Source organism: Ammospiza nelsoni, chromosome 6 (assembly GCF_027579445.1).
Source record: "Ammospiza nelsoni isolate bAmmNel1 chromosome 6, bAmmNel1.pri, whole genome shotgun sequence".
NCBI lineage: Eukaryota > Metazoa > Chordata > Aves > Passeriformes > Passerellidae > Ammospiza > Ammospiza nelsoni.
In genome coordinates, this window is record NC_080638.1 from 19,023,107 (window position 1) to 19,036,884 (window position 13,778).

At 37.5% G+C, this 13,778-nt stretch overlaps 1 protein-coding gene across 1 annotated transcript in view; it reads right to left on the reverse strand.

The window, feature by feature from the left end:
* The window catches only part of LOC132074843 (mucin-5AC-like), a 47,653-nt gene extending 40,619 nt beyond the window's left edge, over window positions 1-7,034 (reverse strand). The window contains exons 1-7 of the mRNA XM_059474879.1: window positions 6,934-7,034; window positions 4,034-4,093; window positions 2,791-3,052; window positions 1,688-1,802; window positions 1,318-1,408; window positions 809-921; window positions 95-311 (exon numbers count right to left, since the gene is read on the reverse strand). Of these exons, the coding sequence (XP_059330862.1) occupies window positions 95-311; window positions 809-921; window positions 1,318-1,408; window positions 1,688-1,802; window positions 2,791-3,052; window positions 4,034-4,093; window positions 6,934-7,006 (931 nt within the window). The 5' untranslated portion in view covers window positions 7,007-7,034. The remainder of the gene's footprint in view (window positions 1-94; window positions 312-808; window positions 922-1,317; window positions 1,409-1,687; window positions 1,803-2,790; window positions 3,053-4,033; window positions 4,094-6,933) is intronic.
* Between the last annotated feature and the right edge of the window lie 6,744 nt (window positions 7,035-13,778).

The window sequence follows — 13,778 nt, forward strand, 5'->3', positions numbered from 1 at the left end:
ACTTTTCAACTTTCTTCTTCAGGAAAAAACCTCACATATGTGAAGTTTGCTAGATGTGTAAGCACAGGTGGAGGTCCCTTCCCGAGGTACTCACGGCACAGATCTGAGGTTCTCCAGTTCTGGGGCTGTCCACCCGCATGAGCACACTGCCGGGAGTACTCAGCAAAGGTGTTGCACATGCAGAAGTCAGCCATAGAGCTGTCACAGTGGCACAAGTCTTGTATGCAAGTCTCAATGTAGTCCTGGACATTCACAAGCATGTTACAACTTGTAAATGCTTTGCTGGTCAATACTGTCTCACAGATAGAGGCCTAGGAAGGAAAAGAGAGAAGGTAAACAAATGTTAAGAACATATGAAAATAATTACTTAAGGCATGGAGCAGAAAAAATCAAGGATTGATCTGGTCCAGAAACCCTTCCAACAGTATCCATAAGCTGATATTTAAGGAAAAATATAACAATAGGGCAAAAACACACGGAACTCCTTTGAATAACTCTAGTAGCTTCCATATCCTTAGTTACTCTCACCTCAGGTCATTTCCCAAGCATTATATTCTTTCTTTATATTAAGACATCCTCAGTAATTTTCTCTTTCAAGAAAATATGCAATCTTCTTCTGGAAGGGGAATGCAAATTTTTGGCATTCCCCTTAGCAAAGAAAACAACATGAAATTAAGAATATTTTTCTTTTGAGACCTACAACTGAGTCATATTCATGTTCTACTTTTTCCCTCTTCTAAAAATTTTTTTCCAAAGACAGAGAATGCATTCATAGTGAGAGAACACATTTTGAGAAAGATGTTCTTACAAATTCTCTTGAGCAGTTCATCAGAGAAGTAGGAGGAATAAGATCATCACACTGCTCTGTGGGTCCATCCATCTTCTGCCTATTACCAAACTGTATGGGGGTCAGTTTTGTCTCTGTAAAAAACAGTTCAAATATTAGAATAATGCTTACTAAATTTTGCATGGAGTTTTTTTTTTTTTTGTGACACTACCTGCTATGACGTGAACAGTGATTACCAAATAATATCACTAAAATATGAAGGGGGAAATATGAACACGATCTATAAAAAACTGGATCTTAACTATTGAAAACAAGTAGAAATTTTTATGTGACAGGTCTTAAAATATCTAACAATGATAGAAGTAGTCTAATTACATCTCAAAGTCCTGACTTTGCACAACTGACATCACAGGAATACATAAATAAGTAATGCCAGTTTTCCAGTTTGAACAACCCACAACCCGTATTAAAGTATATTCTAAGAAGAAAAAAAAAAGCACCAGTACTTAATAATGCTTATTATTACTTACTCCCTGAAATAAATTCATTGCTGCCTGGAATTCCATTGAAGTCCCCACAAAGTCCACAAGTTTGATTGGCATATTTCTTATCTAGTTCCACCTAAAAAAAACCAAAAAAAAAAACAACAAAAGGAGGAAGGAAGTCTATAGAAATGGCCATCTTAATGGTTAGGAGCACAGCCTATACCAGTACTGCTTATTGATTCTGAGCTGAGCTTGGTGGGGAAAAAGTGGGAAATTGAGAGAAGACAGAACAATACACTAAAAATGGACACAAATCCAAAAGTAACTAATGCCTGCCTGGCCGTAATACTGCAAAGGTGTAAGCAGGCTATTTTCAAAATACAGACTTTTTGCTGTGTTCTGGATGTTTTCTTACCAGGAGGGCATCTTGTCCATTCCAAAGGAAGGTCAGTCCCAACTTGGCAGAAACTTTCAAATAGTTGTTACTTCTCTCTATAAAGACTCCCATATGGCTGTAGGGCATCTGGACCCTGGGGAAAGATCATCATAAGTCAACAGGGGTAGGGACAGAATATCCATTGAATGTTCACAATGATATCCTTTCTCATTCTCTTTGAGAATTTTCAAGACATACCTGTGAAGAAATTAGAGCAATAACTACCACAGACAACACAGGCTTTTAATATTTTGTCCATTTCCTATGCATTGCCTCTCATTGTGCAGATGGGTCAGCCTTGCTTTTCCCTTTGGCTTTTCCATTAAGGGTGTTTTGCTGGGTAAAATGTTAGCATATGTCTGTGGTTGTATTTTTCAAAAAAGTGCTGGGAGGCTCTGTTTTGCAGCCAGTGTGCTTCAGGATATTGCTATTTACTCCTTGAAGCATTTGCTAATAAAGGGATAGACTCCAGGCTTTCTGTGGCATGAGTGCCATTCAGGAAGCTGTACCCGAGATAACCTTTAGACTAGCTCACTGTACATAGCTGCCATAACAGACAACTCACTGTGCGATAGGTGCCCAAATATTTACCTGGCCTTTTGGGTAGGTTTCACACCCTATGCCAAAGTCAGTGCTATAATTACTACATAGATAGCAAGTTTGAAGAACAGATAATTTTAAAATAATTCAGGTACAAGCTGAAGAGCAGTCACTGCTTTACTGCACACTGTTCAGTGCAAGAACAAAAGCTGTCAAAAATTCCTTGCAGGGATTCTGTGTGGTAAAATTAATGGAAACTACTGACTCCAAGGGTGTAAAGAATGCAGCTTACAGACTTAATTGCATGCATACATATATACACTATTGTAGCAGTGGGACAGCATATTGGATACAGCTCATCTGAACAAAACAGCCATGGGGATAATCTGCACAAGTGACACTAAGCTTGCTGTCAAGCCCTCCTTTGTTTTTGTTACTACCTCAGGAAGGACCTGAGCCCTCCCACTGCTTGGGAGCAACGATGAAATGAGGGAAAGGGACACTTGCTCAAAGAGCCCACTGGGAACAAAGAAGGAACATACAGTTTGTTGTCAAGCAGGACAGAGGTGGGGGTCAGTTCGATCACTACTCCTTCCAGCTTCATGATGACGTGAGTGATCACAGTAGCATTTTCCACCATTGCACGCCTAATCTGGATGTTGAAGTCCTCATAGGAAGACTTGCAGTTGGATGCAAAGATGTAATTGCAGACCCCAGGGAAGTAAAAGATGTCCCCATCAAAGGTCTTGAAGTGGAAGTTACCCCATGTGCTGCAAACACGGCCATTGTGATAGGGGTTGCCAGCTGTGGATTCAAAATAAGAAATAAGAATTTTCTGTAGTTTTTTGTAACACCCTCCGTGTAGATGTTTTATCCCTCCTGTTTCTTTCACCAGCCTCTTTCCAAAAACCTCATATTTTTTCTGTTTTGTCAAGCTATTTTTGTCATTATTTATTTATTTATTTCAGTTGCTTTTTGTGCTTAATCATTTTTGCATAGGGATATAGGGCCTAGAATCAAAAGAGACCTCTGGGGTCACTAGATCTAGTGCTCTAGTTCTGATTACTGCCCTATCCCATATATCCTTTCCTAAATGTATGCAGTCCTCAAGTTTCACCATAAAACCATATAAAAGCTAGTTTAAAACTAGCTGGTACTCCTACTTGGGAAGCCCACTCATACCCACAAATTCTAAATGGCTGGAAGACTTTTGTCAACATCTTCTGAAACATATTCCTGTCCCATGTATGCCTGGTTGTTCTTGTGCCAAAATTACACTTCACCTTGAAGGGGTTCCACCTCTCTACTCCTCCTCCAGCCCATTATAGAAAGCTCTTCTTTCTTTTCAGGCTTCCTTTCCTTGCAAGGATACTCTCTAAAATCCCTGATTATCTTCCCCATCCCTTTCCACATTTACACTCAGCCTGCTTGAATGGTACCCTCTTCCTTGGATAAGGTGTCTCAACAGTTTTCAGCACACTACTATTTTCCTCTCTTTACTGGAAATATATATAATACCAGGGAAAAACATGTACAATAGGTATACGTGTTCAAACATATATATTAATTTTTTTTCTTACAGCTGCATCATAGAGCAGTGAGTCAAAAGCGCTGGATTCACATTTAGATTATCTGTGTTACCTGATTAATTAATTCTCTGGTAATTTTTTGGTTTATGATGCTCAAGGTTCTTACACAATTCATTGATTTTTTTTTCAGTCACTCCATGCTCTTTGTCATTAACAAGGGCACAGATATCTGAGCCATGACATTTGCTTAACTTACCCTTTACGTTCAGTGCGTTTGGAAAAGGTGGAATGATTGTCACTCCTTGGGATTTGAAAGCTGGTAGAAAAGAGAAAGGAGAAAAAATGGCCAGGTTTAATCTTTTCTGAAGTCCTAGAATATGGGTAGAGATTGCCTAGTCTTTTTAGTGAATATTTCCTACTACTAGTTACACTCTAGTGGAAAGTTTCCACAGGGTTTTATTGGTGGTTTTTACACAATGCTTTGTGTTCTGTCTTTCTATAAATTTCACTAAGAGCTAAATTGCACAGACTGTAGTACTTTCTTCCACCATTTGTTCAAGACTCCCATCTGATGCTGGTCCTGATACTCTGAACTGAAGAGGAGCAATATGATCCTCAGAGCACTGTATTGTAATACTGATTACAACATCTATTTTTAAATAACCCGTGGCACACATTTTGCAGGGCAGACTTAATGATCAATTATTTCAGCCTGTCATTACTAATACACCCATCAGCTTTGGATCCTTCCACCCTTATTTTGCACTGTCCAGTTAAGTTTCATGCAGGATCTTGTAGTACTTAATTATTCTAATGTTTAAGGTAGTTACAGCTTTCTTATTCTCTTGTGAGTGATGCAGTCATCTTGACATAGTGTAAAAAAATGTGCCTTTTATTACCTACTATCAAGTACCTTTGTGATATGTATGTAAACACACACCTCTTCTGAAAATACACATTTAGATATAAGTTATGTACCTTTTGTGAAGTCAAAGATTAGATAACTGTATTATATCAGTAGAGCAGATCCACTGGGTCAGATCTCAGAGGAAATTCCCAAGCTTAGAGCAATCAGAGAATGTCTGAAAACTGGATATATTTTACAGAGGGCTTCTCTTTCATTGTGTGTGGTATGTGTGTAGCTAGGAATCAAAATATTCTTGTAATCTTACAGTTTATCACCTTTATTCAGAAAAAACCTTACAAAGGGATCAGCCTACATTTTTGTCGCTGCAGGAGAGATGGAGAAACATACTCTGATTTTGTTGGTTGTTCACTGCCCTGGGCTTGAACTGGATCAAGAAGAGTAGTAAAGGAAATGTGAATGTCTAATTTTCTTGAATCCCCTCATAATGTCTCAATTATATCTGTTTAAATGTGCAGCACTCCGTATATCAAAAATCAAAGACACATTTATGTACAAGAGGCCAGAAATGCATCAGGACCTATGCTACATGCAACGATGGCCAAACACCACTCCTTCAGCCTTTGCCTTTTTTAACTTTTTGGGTAATAAATTACTGCAGGGAAGCCATCAAAAACATGCCTGTGGTGATTTGAGCAGGTCCTTGTTCTGTCACAGTATACCCCTGGATTCCCTTACAAGCTTTTCAGATAAAAGACCTAAATTTTTTAGGTTTTATGATCACTCTGTACTTTAAGCATTAGTAAAACCTATTTTTCTAGCTAGATGGCTTTCAAATAAGTCCCTTTTGTATATGAAGAATTCACTTTAGAGTTAGAGGACTGATCTTTGTCAAAGCCAAAGTTACTCTGTATTTTCTAGTTTCAAGCATTCATTGTAATAAGCCACAGAAGGAAAATAAATGCAAAAGCCACACCATACAGAAGGAAATAGGTCTTTCCAATAGATTTGTGCCTGTTGATTTTGGCCCAAAGCAAAGAAACCATTTTTCATTCCATTCCAGTGCAACATCAGAATTAGAATGTATGCATTATCCAGATGGGCTTTCAGTGCTCTCACTGTTTAGTGAGAGTTCGTCAGAGGGCAGGCTGAGGTGAAGACTATTCTGGCCAAAGTGCAAGGGGAGGCTCACCCCTGCTGCACCTCACCAGGGCAGGCTGTGGGTAGGACCACTAAAGGGGCTAAGGCTGAAAGCAGAGCTGTGGGAACTCTGCAAGTGCTCTCCTGGGGAGAGAGCTGGGGTTAGAGGACGTGTGTCCCTTTTGAGGGTAGGAATCTTTCAGGGCTTCTGGGCTCCTTCAGTGCCCAGCCTCAGAGAGTTTTCTGCTTCTCTCTCCATGAACTGTGTGACTCTGCTCTGTCTCATGCCACATGCACTGCGCAGATCCCTGCTGCCATTGCATGTTTTGCTAAGGCTACAGCTAGTCCTGTCATAGGCTATTCTTTGACACTACCACTTCTTAACATAAGCTACTGTGGAACTACCTAGGAGCAGGAAAATTATGAAATCATACGATAGGATCTGCACGAGAAATCAAAATGCATTTAAAACTAACATTGTTGTTACATTAAACTTAAAGGGAAATTATCAGGTGGAGAAAGAAAAAAAAATTAAAGGGGTCTCCATCCATCTGTGACTATTAAGTGAATAGAATATTTATAGCAGTTCCATTTGTTTTCAGCCCATTGCAAGCCAACCTTGTGTGCTAAGCTTTTATGCAACCTCATAAGCAAGAGTAAATAAATTTTTAAAACCTATTGCCTGATGATTGTAAAGCAAAACACTCCCTTTCTTCAATACTTTATCATCACCTGATAAATAGTCTTTAATAATTCATGCAGACATACTCCTCCACTGATTTATTCCTTTCTAGAGGTACCTTTGCACCTTCTGGTTTGTACATTTAGAAATGCTATACCACCTTAAAGTGGATATTAAAAGCTAAATGCAAATCTTGAGGCATTTTTGTAGACTTATAAGTTCAGAGAAAGTTCCACTCAATGCAGTGGAGCTGTTCCAGATTTCAGCTGGGGAAAAACAGGATGACAGTTTCAAAAGAGTTAATTTTCTCTTCTTAGGAAAGAAAGTATTTTAAGCAGAAAATAAAATCTTGCATGAAGGTAAGAGGTTCATTAACTTCACAAAGCCAGGGGAAAAAAAGCTTCAAACTCCAAAGCAAGCTATAAATTCTTTAAAACAGTAAAAATGCCAAGCAAGTGAATCTTCCTACCTTTGATCTGTATGAAGACCAGGGCTAGTATTGATATCCATAGTGGCATTCGTGTCCCACCACCTTTACCCATCTTCTGGAGGTCCGGTAGGAACCACCGAACAACCTGCCTCTGAGGAAATACCTGTCTGTTCCCAACTCTTATATAGTGAGAGAGTAGAAGTTGGCTCAGTTCCCAGATTGTTTCACAAGGCTCTTAAAAGGTGGGGCTTCAGACGTTTTCGTTTTCCTTTGCAGGTGAAGAGGTAAATAGAGGATGCTCTGACTTTCCCTCAGCTATTTACACTCTAGGAGGAGTCTTCTTTCCACATTTTTGATGAAATGTCATGAAGTGAGCAAGAAGAATTTTTGCTTAGGCTTAGTCTTCCCAAATTTTTGTTTCTTGTGGGATAAACACAATTTAAGAGACTTTTGAGCAGGAAGTTAGAGTGAATTGCTTTTTTTTTTTTTTTTTTTTTTTTTTTTTTTTTTTTTTTTAGGGCAAGTGATGATAATTAGCTTCTCAAAAAACTCCAAAGTTCCACCTGATACAAATTTTTTAAACGAGTTTGCACCTGCCTATGTAGCTACTTTGTTTGTGAGAATGAAGGGACATCAAATGCTATTTAAAATCAGCAGTTATCCCACTGGCCAAGCACAACACAGGTGTACACAATGAGAACCCTTTTGTGCTGGCAAGTCAGTAATATGGCCTTTTCCTTGAGGGTCTCCTCTTCTTATATGGGCAATTATAGGGTTATTTCAGCTGTTTTCCTTCTAACATGATTTCACCATTAAAAATTAGGTGGATTCTACCTATGATTAAAAAAATCCATGTAATTTCTAGCCCTAGAAATATTAAAGGACAGATATGCAAGAATATTTTCTGGAATATTCATTATGTTAGGAGCAATGAGGGAGTGAAAAATGCTTTTTGAGTATGTTAAAATAGTTATTTACAGCTATAGCAGTTCAGGAAATTAACCTTTTCTAGTGTTTTTCCTTGGGGTGTAGAGGAACACAGTCTTTCACTAGGAGAGCAGATCCCATAATCCCACATGGGTTCAAACAGTTCCTGCAAGGAAGAAGGTACTGGTGTAGTCCCCATATTCTTTGGAGTCATAACAACATTCAAAATGGAATGAAGTTTAGCTGCTATGGAGGAATGTTAGATGGGCATTGAAAAGGTAGTGAAATACTCATTTAGGTTGCCTAGGAATGCTGTCCAATTTCCATCACTAGCTTAGTAAAACACCTACATGAGAATGGTCTAAGTGCTGTTGATAGTGCACTGGGGCAAGAGAATAGACTAAATGTCCATTTGAAATTCTCTCAAATATTATTTTCTATTACGTTTTTTGAAAAATTATCATGGAATCACAGAATTGTAGCATGGTTTGTGTTGGAAGGGACCTTAAAGATCACCCGCTTCCAACCCCCTGCCATGGACAGGGACACCTTCCACTAGACCAGCTTGCTGAGAGCTCCATCAAACCTGGTCTTGGACACTTTCAGGGAATGGAGCATCTACAACTTCTCTGGGCAACCTGTTCCCACTCCTCACAGAAAGGAGTTTCTTCCTAATATCTAATAACAATCTACTTTCTGTTAGATTTGAAGAAGTAACTTTAACACTAAGAGGGAAATAAAAGGCACAATTTTTCCCTAAGCAGCAAACAAAAGCAAGAAATATGCTGCTTGTCCTGAATATTTTAAGAGTACAACTATTTAAAAAAAGGTGACATAACAAAATTGAATTGGAAGTTTTGAGGAAAAGAATTGTTCAGTTTCAGTCATGAGTTATACCTTTGGCAACTTCATTGATGTGTAAGTCTGTAGAATTTACTTAGCACTATTTAACAAGGAAAAGAAGCCTACAAGATACTTGTACATACAGAAATACATGCAGTGAAAATTTAAGGAAGTATCATTGTTTCTAATGGTTAGTATCAAAGTTCCAGGATGAAGATCCAGAAAAAATAACAAAATTCATGGATGTAATGGTATGTACTTAAAGTAATGATAAAATAGTATGGTAAACTCGTGGGTAACACATATAAGCTTATTAAGAGATTATGTTAGTGAGAAGAAATATATACTTTATGAATAATTTTATTACTTACCACTAAAATCAATTAATATCAACAGTTGCTATGCTGTGGTTTCATGTACATTTCCTGCATGTTCAGGGAAGCACTGTTATCTCTGAGACGTCCCAGTCTGGTCATCATAATTAGGCTGAAACTGGTTTACAGTTCAGTTTAACCCCTTTAATTGAGCTTTAAGGCACCATCAGAAGTGATTTCCTACATCTGTATTTTTGACTGAAATTTTCAAATCTCATATATCTCATGAATCAATTATCCTGACACTACTAGGTGGTTAATTCATTGATTATGACATATGACCTCTGCCATATTAAATTTCTTGTCTTGTGCTATTCCTTCTCAGAAATTTATTATAAAATGTGTTAAAATGTATGAGACTTGCAAAAATAATCTCAAATATTTATGATAAATTGATTTAGTAGAATTATTAATTTTTCAAAGACATAATTCCTTTTCAAATTGTATTTTACCTTCATTCACTCAATAGACATACACAGGTGACATGGGAGAGTATATTAAAAAATTAGTTGGGAGTAACATGTCCAATTTCTGTACCTCCTTATGATCAAATCCATACAATTGACTGCATAAATGGAAATAATAATATGTTAGAAGAATTTGTGGATGTACCTACTTTTTTTGTTTTTAAGCAGAAAAGATAGAAGATTTTGCTATTGCATTTGATCTGAAAACCCTGTAATTTCTTTCTTTAGTTTCTCTTCCTTTTTCACAGGATCATATTCCTACTTTCTGTGTCCATGATATTAAATTGAGTGAAATATTTCAGTAAAAGTGTTGTTAGCATTTTCAGATCCATTCTTTTTGACCTTACATGATCAAATGCTACATGGTTGTGATGCTATTTACACATCTTACGCATGATTTCTGCATCTCCTTCTTCATAAAATAAAATGAGAACATAATATCTTATCTTCATAGATACCCGCTGTAGAATGCAAATAAAATGTGATAGCAAACTTGGTTAACTTTTGGGTGCAATAATGACTGAAATCAGTGTCTCCATTTATAGTTAAAAAAGACAGGATGATGAACTTATAAGGACATGCAAAATGTTGCCTAGTCCAGCTGGTGCCGTACTGGAGTAGGGAGTAATCATTTCAAGAGAAGGAAGAAAACGTGTAATTGACAGGAATTACAGCACTTCCTCTGTGTGAGGGCTAAAATGCAAGTTAACAAGGCACTGCCTGATTGACTTTTCTCTGGCTGGTCATTTGGTCACTTCTGAAGCCATGTTTAAGCTCCAGAGAGATGCTGGAACACGGCATGGAATTCAGCTGAAGTACCATTCTCATTGTCCCTGAATTTTGACCTGTGAAAATTCAAATGCATTATTTTTATCTTAAAGCTTCTATGGAAAAGTGAGGTAACTGATCAATTTCAGCTTAAAAGTTGTTCATTAACATTATAGGTGTTCTCTTACTTATGTGAAGATGAACTACATTTCAATCAGCTGCAGTAAGTATTTCATAGTATGACACAATATAGTCTATCTAAAGTAAAGCTATAGTTAAAGAGTAAAACAGGGATACGATTCCTTTTATGTTCTTTTCTAGTCAAACAGAGCCATTGATCCATTCCTTTACTTCCAAGTGCTTAGATAGAACTCATTAATTGAAAATCAAATCACATTATAACTGAGATTTTAAGCCATTTCCTTAACATGAGTAGTTCTCCTTCTGTCTTAGTGTGTGCGTTGTAGAGGAGCAACACATAATGCTTTAAACTCCATTGCAATCTCTATGTTTGACTTCAAAACAAGTAATAGGTAACTTGATATTAAGATCTGTTACTAATCTGTTCATTTCAAAGCTTGAAGTGTCATTTAGAAGAACCCAAGCAAAGCATAACATTTAAAATCAGGCACTAGAGACTGACTAGCTGCAACATAAGAGGCTGGTTAATACTGATATGATTAGGAAGTAAAAGATACTGAGTATAATATCTCTCATATTATTCAACCATTTTCCTCTGGGAAGCAGATCCATCAGAGAGCAACTTGGAGTACTGTATTAAGACATTCTCCTTATAGAAAGCTAGTAAAGATCCTGTGCAGAGTTAGTAAAGGAGAAACAGTGTGCACCCTGTACCATGAGAGGTACGAACATGGGGCCCAGAGTAGGGTTCCCATGTTGTCTGAACACGTCCGGGATATCTGTGTGTAAAGGGGATAAACACTTAAGCCTCTTTACAGTTTGTAAATACAGACACCACAACCATGCATGCCAATATTTGGAATTGGTATTATAAACTAAAAATTTGATGTACACACACATACTGGAGGGCATATTTGCATTGTGCAGTGGTGCGTGTTGCAGAGATCCCTCTGCTAGCAGCCGCCAAGGTAAATTCATAGTAGGAAATAGTGTCACTGCATCAGTATGAAGTTGCACCTAAGAGAATTTACTTTTCTCTGAGGCATTGACACTGCAGCATTGTGTTTGGGATCAGAGCTCTACCTAGACCTATGCAATGCCATAGAGCCATTGCAGCAATGTTTAAAGCCAGCTGAAAGCTGGTATCTGTTATGCAGTGCCTTCATGACCCAAATAAAAAATCAGTCTTTAGAAGCAATTGGTGTTTGCAGACTCAGAGAAATAAAGGGTACAACTAGTCAAAAAGTGGGTGAAATGAAGGGCTATGCTGAGCAGTGCCTATAAACTCTCAAAGGAACCTGTTGAAGATGCACAAGCTCAAAAAAATCTATGTTAATATACTCTGGTGGACACAATTCTGCTGAATGACAATTCGTTTGTTTGTTTGTTTGTTTGTTTGTTTGTTTGTTTGTTTGTTTGTAATAATATAAACTACAGACTGCATATAAGTGGAGATAGATATGTATATATACTATTACCACTAGCAAGTTTTGTCAGAAGTTCTATTATAAGACCCTCAAGTATATTGCCTTATCTTAAATCAGAAGCAGACAATCTTAATCCAAAAAAAAAAAAAAGGATGGAAGATATAATTAAATGCATACAAGCAAGGACAAACATGGAAAAAGAAATAAAATCCTTTGGTGCATGTATTATTCAAGACTCAGAGAAATTAACTAAATTCAAAGAAGTGGTATAAAAGTTAGCAGAGACCTCTTTAGTATTTCAGTTCAAATATTGCCATTCTCATTAATAATTTAAGATTCTGTTATGTCATCCTTCTTGAAGGGAGAGCATATTGCATGGGAATATCTGTGTATGTGTGTTCAATCTCTACTGTGAAGTAACTTTTAAAAGTTACTTTAAAAAGTCCTTTTCTATATTCAGCATTGCAGTTCATGAACTTGGATAATGGTACAGCATAAAGACTTTTCCATAAAACTAATGGAAAATGTTGAGCAAAATGCAGGGAGGTAAAAATTTGCCATAAATTAATTTCATTTGAAAATTTGGCTAAGATTAAAGACTGCTGTCCTTTCTATAAGACCTTATTGCAGTAGCAGGATAAGAATCATAATCACTTTAGAGACAAACCTGATGCTCACTTATGTAGTTATTAATATGAGGGTTTATTGTATTCATAGGTTTTTATCTATGGTTTTATTTTTATTTTAGTAATTTTTAAGGAGAGCTTACTTTATTTTTATAAAGTATTATTAATTTTGCAATGTCAAAACACTAGGAGGTATTGATGTTAAGACCATCAGTGCAGTTTCATGAAATAGTTTTAAATTACATGAATGAAATGTTATGTTTCTTAGAGGGTTCTTGCTTTTTATGGACAGAGCTTAGATAATGTTTTTTGTGTTCAGTTATTTCTACCTATGTGTACTAACACTTTGTTACTGTGTGTTATTCAGTCCTCACTGAATACAGTCAGCAATTTCCTCACTTACTTTTCTGTGGTGCCCATCACTGGAGTCCCTGAGAAGTTCATCAATAGTGTATTGCTTTTGAAAATACGTTTTTAAGTATTTGGGATATATTATCTTTGTTTTACATGTTGCTAAATAAGGCATAGTAATTTCGGGGGCAAGCGGTCTAACACCCCTAGGATTAATTTTCAAAATACTGAACTTTATTTTGGTAGTCGCATGTTTAGTATGCCATGTTCAAGTAGAACTGTGAAGGTCCTACAATTCTGCAGCTGAGATGTTGAAGTATCCAACACAGAATCTAGAAGAAAAAAATCATCAAGTGTGAAAATTCCAGTTTGATTAAATTTGTGCAGCATCAAAACGATTCAAAATAAGGGAGAATTTGAATCCACTTCGACATGGTGACATCTGTGTGCCATTTTCACTCTGCCGTGGCCAAATTCTCCAGGCAGTGAGAGAGGACTGTGGGCAACCATCACGCTCGGAGCGTGCTCTCATCGAACCTCGAATCCGGGTTCAGCTGCCTGCAGCAGGTGCCTGATGTGCACACAGTCCAGTGGAGAGCAGCAGGATCCAATCAGAGCCTCGGGGTTGTGCAATCCTGCACACGCACAAAGATGGCACGTTGTGACTTCTGATAGCCTGCACTCCCTGCTCACGTAAGTAACCCTTCCTCGGTGAGTCTGAGCAGGGACAGGAGCACTACTCATGAGAAATTCTCATGGGCTCTGTGTTGTAAGTTATCACAGACCGTGGGTTTCAGATATATTCTCTAAATATGCATCATGGTGGTGACTAATTGGTGTTGCAGGGTTTGCTAAGCTGAGCTGTCAGACTCCTTATCATTTTGCAGTGCTGAAGTATGATATAAAACAAGAATGCTGTCAAACTTGAGCAGCTAGACTTGTACTGAATTGAACATTCAA